At 40.9% G+C, this 22,314-nt stretch overlaps 1 protein-coding gene across 1 annotated transcript in view; it reads right to left on the bottom strand.

Annotated features, from left to right (window-relative positions):
* Positions 1–14,480: 14,480 nt before the first annotated feature.
* The window catches only part of SLC22A1 (solute carrier family 22 member 1), a 68,626-nt gene continuing 60,792 nt past the window's right edge, over positions 14,481–22,314 (bottom strand). Inside the window, exons 5-7 of the mRNA XM_030804706.1 lie at positions 18,272–18,429; positions 17,109–17,208; positions 14,481–14,664 (exon numbers count right to left, since the gene is read on the bottom strand). Coding sequence (XP_030660566.1) covers positions 14,598–14,664; positions 17,109–17,208; positions 18,272–18,429 — 325 coding nt within the window. The 3' untranslated portion in view covers positions 14,481–14,597. The remainder of the gene's footprint in view (positions 14,665–17,108; positions 17,209–18,271; positions 18,430–22,314) is intronic.

Raw genomic sequence — 22,314 nt, 5'->3', positions numbered from 1 at the left:
GAACAAAGTCGGTCATCGTGCTGTGGTGAGGAGGAGAGTAGAAAGTAAAGGGAAAAGACAGGGAGAGAGGAGGATGGAGGGAAAGACTGAACTGTCTTTAGGGCAGTTACTTTACATTTTTACTTGCAATCATTTTCTGAGGCAGTAGAAAGAAGTGGTTAAGAGTATGGGTATTGGCCGGGCGTGGTGGCTCACGCCTGTAATCCCAGCACTTTGGGAGGCTGAGGTGGGCAGATCACGAGGTCAGGAGATTGAGACCATCCTGGCTAACACGGTGAAACCCCGTCTCTACTAAAAAAAAAAATACAAAAAAAATTAGCCGGGCGTGGTGGCGGGCGCCTGTGGTCCCAGCTACTCGGGAGGCTGAGGGAGGAGAATGGTGTGAACCCGGGAGGCGGAGCTTGCAGTGAGCCGAGATCACGCCACTGCACTCCAGCCTGGGCGACAGAGTGAGACTCCATCTCAAAAAAAAAAAAAAAAAAAAGAGTATGGGTATTGTGAAAATCAGGGAGTTTTTTTTTTCTGTTTACTATGTGCTGGAACATTTTAAGACTTTGGCTATAAACATCAGCTTGTCCTTCAAAATATGTTACAAATTAATTTCACCAACACAATGCCAGAGTGTGGCTTTTTCATATCTTCATTGCCACACACACACAGCGCTCTCTCTCTCTCTCTCTCTCTCTCTCCTTCCCTCCCTCCCTCTCCCTCTCCCTTCATGTCTTTCTCTCTCTCTTTCTCTCTCTCTGTCTCACACATGCACATACACAACACACTCACACACAAAAAAAATAATATCTCCTGGCCATTTTATCTGAATTTCTTTGAGGAGTAAGGTTGGACATGTTTTCATGTTTATTACTAATTTTCTTTATATTATGAAGTGACTATTTTTGTTCTTTGCCCATTTTCCTTCTGGGATATTCTATTTTTCTTGACTAACAGATCAGAGCCTTTTTCAAATTGTTTCTTGGAATTGGTCATTCGCCCTTTAGTTTTTTATTTGGTATTTTTCATAGAGAGAATTTTTTTTTAATTTTTAAGTGAACAAATCTATACTTGTTTTCCTTTGTGGTTTCTTAATTGGTATTATGTTTAGAAAGTCTTGCTTGAATAAAAATACATAAATGTTGACCCCTATCATATTCTAGTATTTCAAATGGCTTTATATTTCACATTTAAATAATTCTACCAGAATATTTTCATGTAAATTAGAGAGTATTGATGGAATACTCCAATGTTTAGGTGGTGCTCCAGGCTCTACCAAGCTTGAGGAATAACTTTGGTATGATTAAACTACGTGGTCAGGCCTGGTGTGGTGGCAGGCACCTGTAATTCCAGCTACTCAGGAGGCTGAGACAGGAGAATCACTTGAACCCAGGAGGTGGAGGTTGCAGTAAGCCACTGCACTCCAGCCTGGGTAACAGAGTGAGACTGTCTCAAAAATAAATAAATACATACATACATACATACATACATACATACATGGTCTTGGGACTTGATCAGATGTCCCTGGAGATCACCAAAATAATGCATCCTCCTGTCAGCTCCACTCCCTCTCTCTTGCCACACTCCTGGCATCCCTGGGATTCCTTCCCTGATCAAATTCCCCTCTGCTTTTGTGGAACTCAGGCGAAGCCTCGAGCACAGGAGCAAAAAAAATGGGAGTTAATTTTGAACTTCACCCCTCTGCATATGCACATGGCATCTACTGTGTCTGCTTTCTTTGTGCTTTATCTTTTTATTCATCATATTCATTTGTCTCTTTTCTCTGCATTCTAGCAGAATTTCTCAAGCTTATCTTCTAATTCCCAAATTTGATTTCCATAATATTCAATCTACTCATGGTTGCTTCTGTTGCTTTTCCAGTTGTTTTTTTTTCTAAAAGCAATATATGTATTAACAAATGCTTCCCTTTCTGTGACTATGTTTTTTTTTTTCTAAAAGCAATATACGTATTAACAAATGCTTCCCTTTCTATGACTTCATTGTCTTCTAGAATCTTGGAAAGAGCATGCATAGAGATTTTTAAAAATGTTCCCGTTTTTCATAGGGGGAATTCATATCACTCTGTGATATCTCAGGTTTGTCATTTTGTATTGAACTCCTAAAATGGTTTTAATGGTTGGTTAATTTTCTCTGATTCTTCATTTTTTTTGTAGACAAAATCTACACTTTTTCAGAATTAGTAGATGAGATGGTTTTCTCGATGACACATAAGTATGATTTTGTAGAAGACCCATAGACAAGGTCACTGCCACAGTCACACACACACAGAATGTGTGAGTCACACTTCAGATCTTTGGGGCACAGACATCTGGATAATAGAAAAGTTTAGATTTGCTCTAGTTTCTCTTTGCCCCGTGTTTTGGCACTTGCTGCAAATTGCATTTGCTACTCGTCTCTGGACCAGACTGCTCTGATTCTCTTGCTCACAATGAAATGGAAATTTCCTGGCATTGATAGTCTGATACTGGTTAGCGGATTCCACCCACTCTTTTTTCCTGATAAAATGCAACGCCCAGACAATATCTCTGTACCACTTGCGTTTCTTTCAGCTTCTGCTTGGGAAATTTCAAGCCTTTGAGCAGGGCTAGGGCCCTCAGCTGCTGTTCCTATTAGAAGCAGAAAAATAAAATATTGTGCCCATGGCCTAGGGTTAAAATTTATGAATTTGGGGGCCATTCCATTCCAGCAACTGAAGGTTAAGGAAACAGAAATTGTAACTTGATGAAGAAATTTATTCACAGCCTTGCTAGGGTTTAATGTCAGTAGAGTTTACTGAACAAGAACAGGCCTTAAACTAAGACATAAACTTTTCCCTAAGTAGGTTTGGGAGGGGTATTTTTTTTTTTATTATACTTTAGGTTTTAGGGTACATGTGCACAATGTGCAGGTTTGTTACATATGTATCCATGTGCCATGTTGGTTTGCTGCACCCATTAACTTGTCATTTAGCATTAGGTATATCTCCTAATGCTGTCCCTCCCCCCTCCCCCCACCCCACAACAGTCCCCGGAGTGTGATGTTCCCCTTCCTGTGTCCATGAGTTCTCATTGTTCAATTCCCACCTATGAGTGAGAACATGCGGTGTTTGGTTTTTTGTCCTTGCGATAGTTTACTGAGAATGATGATTTCCAGTTTCATCCATGTCCCTACAAAGGACATGAACTCATCATTTTTTATGGTTGCATAGTATTCCATGGTGTGTATGTGCCACATTTTCTTAATCCAGTCTATCGTTGTTGGACATGTGGGTTGGTTCCAAGTCTTTGCTATTGTGAATAGTGCCGCAATAAACATAAGTGTGCATGTGTCTTTATAGCAGCATGATTTATAGTCGTTTGGGTATATACCCAGTAATGGGATGGCTGGGTCAAATGGTATTTCTAGTTCTAGATCCCTGAGGAATCGCCACACTGACTTCCACAATGGTTGAACTAGTTTACAGTCCCACCAACAGTGTAAAAGTGTTCCTATTTATTTCTCCACATCCTCTCCAGCACCTGTTGTTTCCTGACTTTTTAATGATCGCCATTCTAACTGGTGTGAGATGGTATCTCATTGTGGTTTTGATTTGCATTTCTCTGATGGCCAGTGATGATGAGCATTTTTTCATGTGTTTTTTGGCTGCATAAATGTCTTCTTTTGAGAAGTGTCTGTTCATGTTCTTCGCCCACTTTTTGATGGGGTTGTTTGTTTTTTTCTTGTAAATTTGTTGGAGTTCATTGTAGATTCTGGATATTAGCCCTTTGTCAGATAAGTAGGTTGCAAAAATTTTCTCCCATTTTGTAGGTTGCCTGTTCACTCTGATGGTAGTTTCTTTTGCTGTGCAGAAGCTCTTTAGTTTAATTAGATCCCATTTGTCAATTTTGGCTTTTGTTGCCATTGCTTTTGGTGTTTTAGACATGAAGTCCTTGCCCATGCCTATGTCCTGAATGGTATTGCCTAGGTTTTCTTCTAGGGTTTTTATGGTTTTAGGTCTAACATGTAAGTTTTTAATCCATCTTGAATTAATTTTTGTATAAGGTGTAAGGAAGGGATCCAGGTTCAGCTTTCTACATATGGCTAGCCAGTTTTCCCAGCACCATTTATTAAATAGGGAATCATTTCTCCATTTCTTGTTTTTGTCAGGTTTGTCAAAGATCAGATAGTTGTAGATATGCAGCATTATTTCTGAGGGCTCTGTTCTCTTCCATTGATCTATGTCTCTGTTGTGGTACCAGTACCATGCTGTTTTAGTTACTGTAGCCTTGTAGTATAGTTTGAAGTCAGCCAGGATCCAGAAAGGTCCCTAAGATAAGAACTTCAAATCAATGAAATTACATAGTATTAATCCTTCTTCAATAGAAAAAGGGGATCATACACTCATTCAGGAGCCATGGTAAACATGTATTAATACTCTCTATTCAAGAAAAAAGAAAAAATAGTTCCACAAATACTTAAACTAAATTAGCCCCGGGCATCTATTCAAGTCTTTCTGCATCCTATCATCCTGACTGACTTTATCTCCTTCTGAAAGTATTTTGATCATCTCTTAATGTCTTTAGTGTGTCTCCCCCAACTAGAATATAAATTCAATGAAGGCAAGAGATCATGCCTTTGTTGTTCTCTAACTGAAAGCCCAACACCTAGAACTGTGCCTGGCACATAACAGATGGTCAATTAACAACTACCAACTGAGTTCATGGTGGATGGTTGGATGATGGGTGCATCAATTAATGGAAACAGGTAAGAAATTTCTTGAGCCATAGTTTTCCTTTATGTGGACTCTACCCAAGACAAAATAAAAGTTGGTGGGGGCAGATAATGGTTGGCTGTGTAGCCCCACAATGATGGTTAATTTTTAATGATCCAAGAATACCCAGGTAAGAGCATTTTTTACCATTGCTATCAGAAGATCATCATTCATTAGTCTTAAACGGGTCATTAATTCACCAACTACATTTGCCTTGTTGAATTTTAAAAATTACCCAGTGCACCATTTTCTTTAACTGATCGTTAATTCGAGTCTCTGCATCCTTTACACAGTGGCTCTCACTGGCAGAAGACATGCTCCTTTAACCAAATTAACCAGGGTTTCTGCACCAAATGTTGGAATGACCTATCCTTTTCCTTGAACAGTAGTAGTCAGATATTGCACAACTGTTCTTTAGAACAAACCCAGCACAGGAACAAGGTTTCAAGGGCCATTCATGCATATTGGCATTTGGGGTAGAAGTATGAGCCCCAGGCTCATTTGTCTTAAACATGTTTTTCTCATACAAAGAGAGCAGCCTTTGGTTTGGACTCTGCAGAATCAGAGACCATGTGGTAGGGATGCAGTGGGCTGTGTCTTGAGCTTTGAACACCACCAGTCATGTCAAGAGCAGCTGATCCCTGGGACCACCCTGGAAAAGGAAGTCTCTAGAACCTCCCCATTTTAAATGACTGTGGATCACAAATTATATTTCCCAAATCCCCAGACACTATTTCTTCATGCCCTTGGTTTAGTTATAGATACCTCTTCCTTTTGTGGCAGGCTAAGTCTCAATAACAGCTGAACAGGCAGACCTCCATGACAATTGTTTGAGCACTGACTGAGTGGTTAAGTTAAATATTAAAAGCTGATAGAGGCTGTGTCCTTATACAAAGGCTGATATGTAGCAAAAGGCCACCAAGAGTTTTGCCTAGGCTTTTCCTGAGCCTTGAAGCATGACAAGATAACAAAGGAATTCTTTTTTTTTTTTTTAAGGAATTCTTAACAGGACCTGTTTAGGATTAAATGAGTTTAACTGGGGTCTGATGGAATTCCCCAGACATCCACAAACAAGTTTTATTGGGGTCTAAAGGAATTCCCCAAACCTCCGTGATTTAGCAGGAGGCAAGATAAGGGTAATCACCCTAGCACTTGGACCCATCTAGACTAAGTAAATTTACTGAGGCTCCAGAGGAAGATCTTCAGGACTCAGACTTTAGAGATTAGAAAATGTTAATCACTGACGTCTTTAGAAGAGTGTACACTTATACATAGACATATAGCTCAGAAGGTCTATAAGCTCTGGAAAACATTGTAATTTTGAGTCAGTCTGGTGATATTTTCCCACCCTTCTCCCTGTACCCGGTTACAGAAGTAAATTCTCTTCTTTCCCAGTTTGTCTGCATCTCGTTACTGAGCTGCGAGAATAAGCAGCCCCAGCCTCAGTTTGGTCCAGGAACACTGTTGCCTCCTCCACACCTCTTCCCCCCTCAGCCACCCACCCCACACCTCTTCCCCGATCAGCCACCCACCCCACACCTCTTCCCCGCTCAGCCACCCACCCCACACCTCTTCCCCGCTCAGCCACCCACCCCACACCTCTTCCCCGCTCAGCCACCCACCCCACACCTCTTCCCCCATTCAGCCTCCCACCCCACACCTCTTCCCCGATCAGCCTCCCACCCCACACCTCTTCCCCGCTCAGCCACCCACCCCACACCTCTTCCCCGCTCAGCCTCCCACCCCACACCTCTTCCCCCATTCAGCCTCCCATGGCCAGAGGGTTTTTATCATTTCAGTAGCCTTTTTGGCTAACTCTAATCAGTAAATCAGCGTCAAATAATTCCCTCAAATTTTGTTTTAAAAAACCCCAAATACTTATTGTTTTAAGTGCATACATCTGATTACTGTTTTCCAATTTGATGGTGACCATTTTGACCTCCTCAGTGGTCGGCCCCCAGGTCCCTTCCTGGTGGCTTTATCGGGTCTGCACGGGTTGGGTCATCACCTGACCTCACCCTCCCTGAGCAGGGGACAGGTTGGGAGGGATCCTGGGGCTGTGGGAATTTCTGAATCTTACAGTTCTGGCCTGGAATTTAAAGTACCATTTGAAGAGTTGACTGTAATTACCGTTAGGAGTATGACAGCTAAGGTAGGAGGAACTGTCTTGTAATTCAGACTTTTCAGTATAAATTAAAGAGATTTGTTTTGTTATTTTGTTTTTTGTTTTTTTTTTTAGATGGAGTCTCACTCTCTCACCCAGGCTGGAGTGCAATGGCCTGATCTTGGCTCACTGTAACCTTTGCCTCCCGGGTTCAAGCAATTCTTCTGCCTCGGCCTCCCAAGTAGTTGGGATTACAGGCACCCACCACCACACCCAGCTAATTTTTGTATTTTTAGTAGAGACAGGGTTTCACCACATTGGTCAGGCTGCTCTCGAACTCCTGACCTCAGGTGATCCACCCGCCTCAGCCTCCCAAAGGGCTGGGATTACAGGTGTAAGCCACTGTGCCCAGCCTAAACTAAAATGTTTTAAGATACCATTTTAATTTTTTTTTATCTTTGAAAGTGATGAACAGTTCTGTGGCTGTTTCTGCCCAAGGCATAACTCTATGGCTTGTTGGCCAGTAGCTGAATCTGAGCCTTGAGAGCCACAGCGAGGGGAATACCTCAGGGCCTCTAGCCTCTAGCTGCCAGCCTCCGATCCTGCAGGTCATTTATTCCCATTGGGGCAGAGCAGGTCTACATTCTCAATTCCAAATGTATCATCTTCAATTTGGATTGAGCCTCTGAAAGATTTGACCTTGGTTTCTAAGTCACTACAATACTGGATGGCCAAAATATTATAATTTAAACTGATCAAACCATAGACATCATATATTTTAAGCATGCTTTATTTCCTTGATACATCTGCTTCTTATTTATGATTATTAACTTTGGTGTTTAACCTTAAGTGGAGGGCTTACATCAGTTTTGTTGAACTAATTGAACATCTTGTAAACTTTATTGGAAACTCATGTGCTTTTTCCTTGGTGTGCTTGCTATTTGTTCCATCTGAGTATTATCATGGACTTGTTTATAGGCTCAACTTGTTCTGCTTGACTTTAACCACTGTCATCAGGATGTTGAGATTGTCTCTGCTTGGCATTGGGCACCATCCATATTTAGGCATCTTTGTGTTTTGCCACTACCCTAGACATCTCCAAGAGTCCTTGCTCTTTGGCAAAAACATTTCCCTGACCTTCTTGAACTTTGCATTTTTCTTGTCTTTAGGACCAGCCACAGCGGCCCCATATCAGAGGCAGCCCCAGCCACTGAGGGGACCAGGGAAGCCTTCAAAGTCATAGCACGTGTAGAGTTTCCCATTAGACTGATTTTACTAAGTCGTTGGGTATCATGTTCTCATGTAAAAATAAATTTCCCTAGTGAACTATCAACTTTTCTTCTCTACTATTTAATTCCCTTACATAAAAGATCCTTTTGGTTAACTTTGTTGTACCATGCTTTATTTCCTCCCACCAAACCACATCTCTACATTATAATATTATCCAAAGCTTTATTAATCTTAATTTTTCCTTCTTAATAAAAAAAGGAGAGTAGTCAAGGCATACTGGCTCATCTCTGTAATCCCAGCACTTTGGGAAGCCAAGGTGGGAGGACTGCTTGAGGCCAGGAGTTTGAGACCAGCCTGCACAACATAGGGAGACTATGTCTCTACAAAAAAAAAAAAAACAAAAAAAAAACAATGTTTTCTAAAACTACTCAGGCATGGTGGTGCATGCCTGTAGTCCTAGCTCCTAGGATGCTGAGATGAGGGGATCGTTTGAGTCCAAGTATTTGAGGCTGTGGTGAGTTATGACTGCACCACTGTACTCCAGCCTGGGTGAAAGACATAGTGAGACTTTGTCTCTAAAAATAAAAATTTTAGAAAAAGGATATCATCCAGCAATTTAAAAATATTTAAGCAAGACAGTGGCCGTGAGCAACTTAACTATTCGAGGGTGCAGGGATGCCACTGTGGCCAGCTGCTGACATGTATGGGAATGGGACAGCAATTTTAAAGACAAAAATAAGTTTCTATCAGAATATTGCTTAAACTGTGTATATGTTTAGAACACACATAAGAAAATGAGATGGTAAATAAATGGAAGCTAGTATAATTCTTCCAGTAGATTTTCCTCCTTGGATATAAGGTGGAAAATCCCTCCCCATTTTATAAATATGAGAACCAAAACATAGGCACCCTGCTCCTCATCCCCTCCAGAACAAAGACAGGACCCAAGACCATTTTGCAAATTACATAGGGCAGAACGAAGCCTCCAGCTGCCTGGTACGTTGTAGTCACTAAATTGCTGAATAGATTGGGATTTCCTTCTAAGTGCCCATCATATTTTCTGCTAGATTTTAAGTCAGAATTAGCCAGAGAGCACAGGGTTTTGCCCAAATAGCAGCGAAATGAAGATCATTGGCTGACTTATATCCCATGCTACCATTTGTTTTCAGCAGTTTCCCAAGCCTTTATTATGAAGTCTCTATTCTGTCCTCCATCTTGGGTTTTGTTCTGAACGCCATCTTTCCTCATTCCAGACTGCTCATCTATTCTCCTGTCTTCTGTATCCATCAAATGCTGATGTTTCTCCCTCTCCAGACATGAGCTCAAGCCCCAAAGCCATCTCCCACCACCCATTGGTCATCTTTGCTCAAACTCAACAAGTCCTGGACAAGATTCATCATTTCTTCCTTCCCAGCTTTTGCCAACTGGAACTGCTGAACTCTGCTCTTTTATTCTTATCCACAAGGCCTGATCCTTTCTAAAGATTTAATAATATATCATTTTCTTATTTTGCTTTGGTCTGTTTTCCCCCACTAGAAAGTAACTTCTCTGAGGGTGGAGGTTTTTTGGTTTTGCTTTTGTTTTTAATTTACTGTTGAATCCTCATTATCTAAGACAGTGCCTGGCACATAACAGGTACTCAATGAGTGTTTTCTAAATAAAGGCCTAAATGAATACATGAGTGGGAGGAGTTTAATACTTGGGTTTGAGGAGAGAGGTAAAGTTTGACAGCTCCTTTAGTGAGGCTTAGATGAACCCCAGGGACCCTGGGGGGGGCCACAGCCAGAAGCAAAAGGCGGCCTCCTCTCTATGTCCTGAACTGGAAGGGGGTCTATCTGGGCGCCCATAAACTGGACAATCATCTCAATTGCTGTGGTACATGTCCAACAAATAGATGGTTAAACAAACCAGTGTCTATGATTACTAAATCGGGGTGAAATTACAAATATTTTCAAGACATTTAGCTAAAAGTTTAAATTAAGAGTGATGAAAATGAGGCCACAAAAGCCTTGCCTCCCACGGGTAAACTATCCAATGTTGAAAGAGCTCTTTCTTTGTCACAAAGAGCAATTGTGAATGTTATTAATAACATTCGTGTCTGGGACTGTGAGCTTATAAAACCTGAACATTCTTGGAACAGTTGAGAGAGTCTGGACCTCTGAGCTGGACAATAAGTGGCAGGGGTTGGTTTTATGAGCAGCCAGTGTTTAGGGCTAGAAAGGAAATGCACGCTGTGCTTGGAAAAGAAAGAGAGCAGTTGGGAAACGAAGGGTGTGCTGATACATTGCAGGCCACCCGAGACTGGGTGGAAATTCTAGTCACAATCAGAGGTTCCCTTGAGGGACAGATGAAAACTGAAAGTGTGTCTCCTAAACTAGGGTAACTGAATGCCCACGCACGATGTTCTGAATAGTTCAGCCTTTTTGTCCAGGGCTAGCCTTAAACAATGTTAGAATCTGCTATGAAGAGGATGGAACATGGGGTCATGGATTACTCACGTCTCCTCTCGGCTGCTCTTTAGCTCATAGGGCCCCCATTTTACCCTCCTGGGACTAGCAAAGAATCCATCTGGTGTCACCAGCCAGGGTCTGTGTGAGAGCCACAGAAACAGGCAGTACATTTTTGGGAGTCCATTTGGCTGTCGTGATCTCTTTTGTGCACCAAGGCCATCTAGTTCCCCTGAGATCTATTTTGTCAGCCACCCCCGCCCCAAGGGGACTGCAGAACTGGAGACAGTAAGGGTCCCCTCCTCTGTACACTTCTCAAGCGCTGGAAGGTAAAAACGTTGCTCTTCCATTTGAGGACTAAGGATAGTGCCTATTAGAGATGAGAGTTATTTAATTGAGTCAGGGCAAAATGCTTAAGTGATATGTTTAGGAAATGTACCTATTGAAAAATTTCAAATATAGCCCTGCAAGTTTGAGATAATTTTGTAAGCCCTGTCGTAAGCAATATAAAATGTAATATATGTAAATAAATGTATTTATAAATACATTATGTAAATTATTAAATACATTATTATACATTTATAAATACATTTATACATAATAAATGTATTACATTAATAAATACATAAATGTATTTATGTGTTTTATGTAATAAATACATATTTATTTATGTATTTTATGCATTAAATGTATTTATGTATTTTATGTATAAATGTATTTATGTATTTTATGTAACAAATACATAAATAAATACATTTATAAAATACATTTATAAATACATTAAAACATTTATAAAAATAAAATGTAATACACATTTTGTTCTATATATACAGAAATAGAACAAAATGAATATGTAAGATGAGGCAAACAGGATTTGGTTCAGCAAGAAAAATATGTTTTGCACACAGAGTCTACAGCTTTGACATTTACAAAAACAAAAAAGAGGAAGGCGCAAGAGGATGTGCAAGAGGATGACGAAGCATGGGGGAGTCTGGGAACCCACAGAACAGCGCCTTACCTGCTCTGTGTGGTGGGCCAAGCGCCATAAGCACCCAAGACACACATGAATCCAAACTGATCTGCCCATCCTGCTGGGCTGCAGGCAGGAGGGTCTGGGCCAGGCGGTGCAGAGGGCCTGGGTGACTAGACAGGGGACAGCCCGCTGCCCTAACTGCTCCCACTGGCTGCCCCCAAGGAGAGTCGGACCACTAAGGGGGGGGGTATGACAAACAGAATGAGGCGGGAGAACCAACTAACAACCCCATCATTGACATTCACATGAAGGGGACCACACTCTAGGAACAGAAAGCAGAAATGGTTCAATCAATGATGGCACTCAAAATATTGCTATGCAGCTGCTCAAACCAGTCAGACCCCTGTATGCTGAAGTGGAAAGAAGTTAACTTGAAAAAGCAAGCTGCAGACCAATGCAGATGGCACAAACCCCATAAATTCTAAGGCTACAAAAGTTAATTGTGCAAGGAACATGACCTTGTAATTGTGTGACTTTGTTCTTACCTCAGGCTCGTACTCCAGCAGGCAGTGGAAAACGTAATCTTCTTGAATCAAAGTAAGCTCAGTGACTTCAGGGTTTTTCTCCCCTTCATACATTCATGTAAATTTCATGAATTGCAGGTTGTTCCCCTCCTCTGGTGTCCCCAGAGCAGGGCACATAGGTCCCAGGAGGCTTGCTTCATGCCATGGATCTGCAGGCAGTGTCCCTCCTTGGGCAGCCTGTGCCCACACCAGCCTTTCCAGGGTGTCTTTCTCCCCACATGGTCCCAGCTATACAGTCCATGCCCCAGCTGTGGGTGGAACCTTCATCCCAGCTGTATTCACTCATTCTCACACTGCTAATAAAGACACACCCGAGACTGGGTAATTACAAAGGAAAGAGGTTGAATGGACTCACAGTTCCACATGGCTGCAGAGTCCTCATGATTATGGCAAAAGAGCAAGGAGGAGCAAGGCACGTCTTACGTGGTGGCAGGGAAGAGAAAACTTGTGCAGGGAAATTCCTCTTTATAAAACCATCAGATCTCGTGAGACTTATTCACTATCAAGAGAACAGCACAGGAAAGACCCACCCCCATGATTCAGTTACCTCCAACTGGGTTCCTCCCACGACACGTGGAAATTATGGGAGCTACAATTCAAGATGAGATTTGGGTGGGGGCACAGCCAAACCATATCACCAGCCATGACAAGCCCTAAATCACATCATGCTGCTCCCCCTACCCCCATGGCACAAGGAATCTCTGAGCTGTCTCAGGTCCACCTGCTCAGGGGCCCCAGGTGGGCGGTGTCATGGCCACCTACAGCAACCAAGCAGGTCCCTACTTCAGACCCTCAAGGTCATCCACCCCTCCAACCAGAGCAGACACACTTGGCCACCTCCCATCTCCTTTCACCTACTTCCACAGTAAAGCAACCCAACTCTAGGAAGGGCCTGAAGCCACCCACTTCTCCAGATATTCTGGCCATGAGGTCCAGCTGACGGGCTGTGGGCAGTGTCCAGAAGTGCCCTTAAAGGGAGGATCTGTGTTCCTCGTGGTACCCCATCTCCTGCATGTGGGACCTATGTGCCCTGCTCTGGGGACGCCAGAGGAGGGGAACAACCTGCAATTCATGAAATTTACATGAATGTATGAAGGGGAGAAAAACCCTGAAGTCACTGAGCTTACTTTGAATTAAGAAGTTTACGTTTTCCACTGCCTGCTGGAGTACAAGCCTGAGGTAAGAACAAAGTCACACAATTACAATGCAATGTTTTGAGTGCCAAAACCAAGAGTCAGATAGAATAAAATATTCCTGGAACAAGGGGGCAGAGACATCTTCCCTAAAATGGCCATGGTGCTTTTGGTGTTTGAATGAGGAGCATGTTTTAGTCTATCATGTGTACGTAAATGTCACAAGGACGTGGTTTGCAGGCAAAGTTTCCATACTAAAAACCAGTACAGTTGCCCCTCGGTATCTGTGAGGATTGGTTCCAGGACCCCCATGGACACCAAAATCTGAGAATGTTCAAGTTCCTCACATAAAATGATGTCATTTTTGCATATAACCTACATACATCCTCCCTTATGCTTTAAATCATCTCTAGATTAACTATAATACCTAATATAATGTAAATGCTACGTAAGTAGTTGTTATACTGTATTGCTTAGGGAATAATGACAAAAAATTAGTATGTATACATTCAATGCAGATGCAACCATCTTTTCTGCACAAATTTTTTTTTTTTTTTTTTTTTTTTTTTTTGAGAAAGGCTCCTGTTCTGTCGCCCAGGCTGGTGTGGAATGGCATAATCATGGCTCACTGCAGCCTTGAATTTCTGGGCTCAAGTGAGCCTCCCACCTCTGCCTAACCTAATAGCTGGGACTACAGGTGTGTGCCACCACATCCAGCTAACTTTTTTCCCTTTTTTGTAGACACAGGCTCTCACTGTTGCCCACGCTGGTCAAAAACTCCTGGGCTCAAGCAATCCTCCTCCCTCAGCCTCCCAAAGTGTTGGGATCACAGGCATGAGCCACCAACCCCAGCTACCCAAATATTTTCAGTCTGCAGTGGGTTGAATCCACAGATGTGGAACCCACAGATATGGAAGGCAGATTGTACTCTCCAAGCAATCTACACGTTGAAAGGCTTTCACCAATATAGATACATACAAATGCAAAGGCATTTTCTTTCAGAGAGTGAATCAAACCAATTTTCTTTCTAGAAAATTCTTTCTAGAATACGTATTCTAGGAATCCAATTACACAGCCCTCTTTTATAGCAATATTTAAATTCCACTGATCTTCAAATCCTTTAGATAATTAAGTACCCAATACCAATAGCACCAACAGCTTTCCCTAGATCAAATGCACAGGTGGAAGATAGCCAGGGCTTTGGAGAACTTAAAAGAAAGAAAACAAAATAAGACAAAGCCCACGCAAACCATTCTTTAGGGCTGATATTAATTTGAGGGTAGGCAAGTATGAGGAAGAATACAGAGAAGTGAAGGCGTCTACGAATTTCTGCAGAGGATAACTCCATCTTCATCCCTCCAACACTAAATCGCCGCAAAGCATCTCTCTCAGGTGCCCGAAGGTTCTGAGGTTTGGACCTCAAGGTAAATTGTGTTTTCTTTGGACTTTGCTTTTCTGTAACAACAAAATTAAAAGTTGGAGTTAAAATAAATAAATAAGCAATCAGTTTGTTGATGATGAAACTGTTGCAAAGTTGTACACGGAAATGAATAAGTGTCAAGACAAAGAGAAAGTAAGGATGGCAAACAACAAAGAAGAAAAGGGCATAGCAAACTACAGCCTGTGGCCCCAATCGAACTTATAGCCTGCTTTTGTACAACTTGTGAGCTACAAATGGTTTTTACATTTTAAATAGTTGGAAAAAATGAAAATATTTCAAGACACTTAAAAAATTACATGAAATTCAAATTTCAACATCCATAAATAGCATTTTACTGGAATCCAGACACAACCATTCCTTCACGCGTTGTCTATAGCTACTTTTCCAATGCAGGGGCAGAACTGGGTAGTGGCAAGAGAGACCACAGGGCCCCAAAGCCTGAAATATTTACTATCTGGCCCTTTCCAGAAAGAGTCAGACAAGCCCTGAAGTGGAAGGTTGATCACGTTCCTGGCTAACTCATTTTGAATCCGGTGACTTTGGGGACACATGTCCCTATCTCCTTCATCTGTGGAATGGGTCTGGTAACCATAGAAGCTGCCTTCCAATGTTTTGGGAGGATTCGGTGAAATGCACATGAGCTTTCAGGGAGGCTGACACACACGCAGTGAAGCTTAGCTAGAGTTACAGTCACTTCCGTTCCTGACATTCTCTCCTTGCAAGTGGGGAAGAAGGAGTAATCAACATGATCACTCTGGCCATAGACTGTGGCTACTATTTATGGAATTGGTATAGTAGAGAAGACAGACAATGAAATAAACAATTATTATAACGTGTGAAGAGTATCGTCAAGAACCAAGGATGCACAGCGGGTTCAGGGCTCTTGGCAGCAGCACCCGCCTCCCCTGGCAGGGCGGGAATGATTAGGATGAGGGAGTGAAGGGATTAAGCAGAACATCTTAAAAGACTACCGGGCCAGGCGTGGTGGCTCACGCCTGTAATCCCAACACTTTGGGAGGCTGAGATGGGCAGATCACCTGAGGTCAGGAGTTCGAGACCAGCCTGACCAACATGGAGAAAACCTGTCTCTACTAAAAATAATAAATTAGCCGGGCATGGTGGCATGCGCCTGTAATCCCAGCTACTCAGGAGGCTGAGGCAGGAGAATCACTTGAACCTGGGAGACGGAGGTTGTGGTGAGCCAAGGTAGTGCCATTGCACTCCAGCCGGGGCAACAAGAGGGAAACTCCAAGTCAAAAAAGAGAAAAAAAAGACAACCAAGTGGCTGTTAACAAACTAGAATGAAACATCTTTAAATCAGATAACACACCATTTGGGATCAAAAAGAAGGAAATCATCAGCAACTAGAAAATGTATTTACTGTTAAAATAGTGTTTTGCCCTTATCAGTACTGAGAAATCTAGAATTTCCCCAAGTGAAGTGTACAGAGTGCCTCTCTGCATGTGCATTGTTGGCAGAGATTATTCAAACAGATTCCTGAGTTGCATCATTCACATTCTAAACCAAAAACCAAGAAGGCCAAGGAATTCAGCATTTTAGCATGTTCCTTTTGTGCTTCTTCTGCACACTTAGTTTTGAGGATCACTGGGGAAATAGCACAATTTGCAAGAAGAATGGAGAAAATCTGAGCTCTATTAAACACCTACTATGTGCCAGGCAATAGATGAGTCACCATCACCCACTTAATCTGATTGGATCTTTATAGAAACGCTGTAAATTAAGTGTTATTGTGACTATTTTTCAGGCATGGAAATTAAATGAAAAATAAAGCTCCATAGGGTTCAATGACACTCCCAAAGTCACATGGCCTACTGAGTCAGGTGACCTAGGTTCAAACGTAAGTCGTAGGACCGCATAGACTTTTCTCTCTCTATTCACGAGGACACATGCATCCTTGCTATGGAATCCATAGAACTGAGCCTGTAAAGGATCCCGAGAGAGATCACCTCATCAAGCATTGTTCCTTCCTTTCCTTTTTTATTGCTCTAAGACTAGAATATGAAACTCCAGCAAACCTTGCTCTCTGTCAAAAGAATTTTGTGAAAAAAGTTACTAAAGAATCTGAGACAACAATTGCTCAGAGGACAGAAGATTGATTTTAAAATGTTCCCCACTCAGAGTCATTAACTCTTGGGGTGACCCAGGGATCTTGGTGCACCACAGCCAACATCACAGACAAATCATTCTCTGCCATGCACTTGAGAACAGGTAACTGTCAAGTCTTGCTCTTCATTATTTTCTTACATAAAGTCAGTGGCTATCATGGGTTTTTCTCCTCACAGCAGTTCTGGGAGTAATAAAAAGACACACAAGTATCTGTAAAGCTCTCCTAAACTTTTAAGGTAGAGGAAATGGAGAATGTGGAGTGATATTAGGCCCCTTTTGGAGGGTGTGTCAGACTCATGGGCCTCAGAGTCCTGGGCACCATGGGCTTCACCTCCCAAGGTTCTCGGCGTCCTTCATGGTCTCTGGCAAAGCGACCCCCTTGGTCTCCGGAAGAAGTAGCGTCACTCCCGCAGCAAGCAGGCCCAACACCGCTTCAAAGGAAACAGATTGCAAATGGAGCCATTAGAGCACAGCCAATGTCATTACAGAAATAATCACAACCAGCCAAAGAGAAGGAGAGACAACACAGATGGGAGAGATACTATTTTTTTAAAAGAAAAAAAGTTAGGAATATTTATAAAGGAAAATTAAAACAATCAGTTAACTGGGGAAATGTCAGAGTAAGTAAAGGAAACATTGCCTTCATTTTACTTCTATAGAAGTATAAAGTTCCGTAGTAACTGACGTTTAAGTATTTGAGGATTTGTTGATTGGGGTACATATACACATAGAATTAGCTACAAAGCACAGTCTATATGTGGGCAGGGTGGACCCCTCCCATCACTCTTTTCTCTCTCTTTTTTCCCCTCACCTACTTCCCTTTCTCCCCCCATCTTCCTTTCTCCCTTTCCCTATCTCTTCCTCCACCCCTCTTTTTGTATTCAGCTGTGCCCAGGCATGGCCAGCTCTGCAAACAACCAGCAACTGTTGCCTTCTATCAAGTGGGTAAGCAGAGTCTTGGAAGTTCCCTGGCCTAGGTTTGGAGAGATAAGTAGGAATCCCCTCTCCCTTCTCTCATCCAACTGTATCAGGAAGAAAGCTGATACAGAACTTTGATTCCCACTCATCTCCTTGTGAATGTTCTCAGTTGTTAAGATCTAGACACAGAAGAGAGATGATAATTCAGCATCTTCAAGACTCTAGCAATTATATGTTAAATGTGTAAGAATTGGTGATCAGATTTATCAGGAGACTATGTCAAAAGGTCTCTCAGATTCTGTCCTGTAGTATGAATGATTGGAGTCCAGAGCCAGAGGATGGAAATCCCTGACCCATATCCCAGGAATGGCTTCTTATCTTTCCCATGAAGCAAGAGAGAATAAGCCAGGAGACATCCCAAGAGCATGCACCATCCTTGCCTTCTGTAAACTCACTGAGAGATATCATTCCCTTCACTCAACAAATATCACTGAGTACTCACACTCAGTTCCACCCATGCTGAGCCCACTGCCAAGCTGAAAAAGAAGGAATAATATATGCTCCACAAAATCTTACCAAATAAAATGAGGGGCAAGGCTTGCCAAACCTCCATCAGCCTGAAGACTATGAAGGGGGTGATTATCCCACCTATGTCACACAGGGAGGAACACACCATCACTCCGAGGTTCCTGATAAAATACAAAGGACAAAAAACATGATAATTCTGTGGTTCACTTTTCCAAATGTTAACCTGATGCTAAAACAAACACAATGCCAATACCTGCAGCTTGCTGTGGGTGTCCAGTGCTCAGCACCTCAGAAAAAAACTGCAGGGCTCAGGAGGAAACATGAGGACCAGCCCAGAGGGTATTGAGAGGAGGTAACAGGCTAGAGTGAAAGTGGGTATGAGCCATCCATTGCCCATGCAATAGCAGAGAGCCTACCTCTTTTTAACTATACATTCAAATATTTAGTTCTTAGGTGTATAATTCCTGAAGAATTGCTACAAGTCTTACAAAGATAAAAAGAACACATGCTCCCTGCTCTAAACTTCAATCTTACCTCACTCCTGTTCTAGGTCCATGACCTGTCATCACCTGTGAGGAAAGCACATGTCTGGGAGTGACTGAGTTTAGTGGGATTTGGGCCCTTCCCAGCCCTAAGATCCTGGGAGCGAGGTCAAGCCAGGAGGTAAATCCTGACTTATCTGCACCGGGGACTGACTAACCAACTCATCACCTCAATAGCCAACAAGTGACCCTTAGAGGAGGCACATGGGGAAGAAAGGAGACCCAATCAGAATGAGGGATCTGCCATTGGCATTCATTGGTTAAGGGTCAATGAATGTGATTCCTTATGCATGTGACCCAGAGATTTGTTGCACAGGGCAACAGGCCTTAAATAGATCTTCCCAAGAAAAACATGTATTCCAGCTTCTAGCACTAGCACCATGGGGGATCTGCAGTGTTGATGAGGATAATCTGGTGCTGAATTTATAGTTATTGAGAAAGATAAGACTAATCATTGAAATTCTAACTTCGAGCTCCTTTCCTGTGGCTGCAAGCTTTCATCTGTGCTAAGATGAGCATTTTCTTGGGAGAATGAGATTTAAACTGTGACTAGTTGCTTTTTCCACCGATGAGTTGCTGAGGATGCTTTCACTTTTAAACTATCTTTCTCTCCTTATATTTAAAGTGAGTTTCTTGTAGACAGCGTGTGGTTGAGTTTCACTTTTTTGTCCAATCTGACAATCTCTGCCTTTTAACTGGAGTGTCCAGAACATTTGTATTTCTTGTGATTACTAACATGACTGAGTTTAAATATATCATCTTGCTATTTGTTTTCTTTTTGTTCTGTTTGTCCTTTGTAACCCTTTCTTTCTTTTTCTGCCTTCTTATAAGTTATTTTAAATGATTTCACTTTATCTTCTGTGTTGGCTTAATAGCTATAATTATTTTGTTTTTTAATTTTTTATTTAGGTTTACAGTAAACCTAACTCTAACAGTACCTTCAAGTAATATTGCAGCATTCATAGATTATATGTGAAACTTACAATAGTACACTCGTATTTCTTCCCTCCCAGCCTCTGCACAACACATTGTGACTATTGTTTTGATTGGCAAACTACAGCCCACAGGCCAAAGACAGCATTTTTAGCTTTGAGTTAGAAATGGTTTTTACATGATTAAAAGGTTTTTTAAAAAACAAGGAATAACATGCAACAGAGACTGTATGTGATCCACAAAGCCTAAAACATGAGCTATCCAGCTCTGTACAGGAAAAGTTTGCCAATACCTGCTTTAAACAGTTCATTGTCTTTTAAAGAAAATAACCAGAAAAAAATATTTCCATTTACCTATGTAGTTATTTTCACTGCTCTTCATTTTTTTGTGTAGATGTAGATTTCCATCTGATACTGTTTTCATTTTTTCTGAAAGAACTTCAAGACTAATATTTCCTGTAGTATAGGTCTGCTGGTGATTAATTCTTTCAGACTTTGTAAGTTTGAAAAAGTCTGTATTTTCCATTCGTTTTTGAAAGTATTTTTGCTGGGTCAAGAATTTTAGATTGGCAGTTTCCCTTTCTTTCTTTCAGTACTTTAAAGATGTTTTTCTACCATCTTCTTGTTTGTATCATTTCCAATGAGAAATTTTCTGTCATTCTTATCTTTGTTCCTATTTGTGATATCTTTTCTCTCTTATTGCTTTTTAAGGTTTTTGTTTTTGTTTTGAGACAGGTCTTGCTCTATTGCCCAGGATGGAGTACAGTGGCGTGATCTCGGCTCATTGCAACCTCCACCTCCCAGGCTCAAGCAAGCCTCCTACTTCAGCCTCCATAGTAGCTGAGACTATATGTATGCACCACCACACCCAGCTAATTTTTGTATATTTTGTAGAAAGAAGGTTTCACCAGGTTGGCCAGGCTGGCCTTTTAAGATTTTTATGATGTGCCTTTCTTGATGTTTTTTGTGGTTAGTATTTATTGAGATTCTTAGATCTATGTATTTGAAGTTTTCATCAAATTTGAAGAAATTTTAAGCATTATTTCTATCTCTCTATTAACCCCTCCTACTCACTTCTACAGACTCCGATTACATTCACTGAATTGTATCACAGTTCACTGATTCTCTCTGTCTTTCCTTTTTGATAGTTTCAATTGCTATCTTCAAGTTCACTAATCTTTTCTTCCATAATGTTTAATCTGCTCTTGACTCATGTGGTGTATTTCTCATCTCAGACACTGTGTTTTTATCTCTAGAAGTTTAATTTGGGACTTAAATTTTTTTCCTTATCTCTACTTAACATGCTCAATCTTTACTCTAGGTTCTTAAACATAGAGAATATAGGTATCATAACTGTTCTAATGTTCATGTCCACTAACTCTATCATCTGTGCCATTTCTAGGTCAGTTTGAATTGATTTATTTTTCTCCTCAAGATAGGTTCTCTGTTCCTACTTCTTTGTATGCCTGGTAATTTTTTATTGGATGTCAGAAATTGTAAATTTCACTTTGTTCCATGCTCGATTTTGTATTCCTAGAAACAGTCTTGAGCTTTGTTTTGAAAACAGGATTAAAATAGGAATAATAAATCAGAAAAAGTTCTATCCTTTAGGGTATTACTTTTAAGCTTCTTCTATTGCAATTATTTGCATAATTTCTTACTCCCTACAATGACTAATTACAAAATTCATATATTTCTATTTCTTTCCCAATCCCTCTCTCCACTACCTATTTCCTGATGATATAAATGGTTACATCATCTCTTAGAAATTTTTAAAACAAATGTAGAGGTGGAAATTTTATTGAATGCCTTTCAGTATTAATGGAGATAATAATATAATTTTTCTCTTTTGACTTATAAATATGATTTGTATTCTGAGATTTTCTAATACTGAGCCATCTTTGCACTCCTGGAGTAATTCATCTTAGACATAGAATAATAATTATTTTAATGCTCTCCACTGTTTGATAACATATTGTTTAGGATTTCTAGATCAATATTCATAAACATTTGTCTGTAGTTTCCTTGTTTCCTTTATCTTTGTTGTTCTTTGGTGCCAATATTATGCTAATTTATTTTTTAAACTTGGAAAATTTCCTTCTTTTTCTATGCTTTAGAGCAATTTAAATTTTATTGGAATTTTCTATGTATTAAAGATTTTATAAAATCCCCCTTTAAAATCATTGAGGATTCCTTCTTTATCATTATTTAGGGCCCTCCTTATCTTATTTAGTATCTTTTCCCATAAATTCAACTTTGATTAGATTATGACACTTGCTATATATTTCCCTAGCATCCTTTTGTGTATTCTTTCTTTTTTAGCTTTTCTCAGGAAAAGTTATACTTCATATATGCAGCATATTGTTGGATTTTGCTTTGTAATCAAGCTAGGGAGTCATCTCATTTTTTCCAATAAAGGAGTTAAGCCTCTTTTCATTTATTTAAATGTCGGAAATGTTTGCTCTTAATTCTATCATGTCAATTCTGTCATATCAATGCTGTCATCTATTCATATTCTATCATCTATTCACACTAGGGCTTCTTATTGCTTCTGGTGTCTTTTATTTTCAGTATGTGTTGGTTATCTGTATTTTTCCTGATAATTTGGAAGGGCTGT

The sequence above is a fragment of the Nomascus leucogenys genome, chromosome 3 (genome assembly GCF_006542625.1).
Source record: "Nomascus leucogenys isolate Asia chromosome 3, Asia_NLE_v1, whole genome shotgun sequence".
NCBI lineage: Eukaryota > Metazoa > Chordata > Mammalia > Primates > Hylobatidae > Nomascus > Nomascus leucogenys.
Note: the sequence above shows the minus strand (reverse complement) of the source record. Positions and strands in the feature narration are given on the sequence as shown.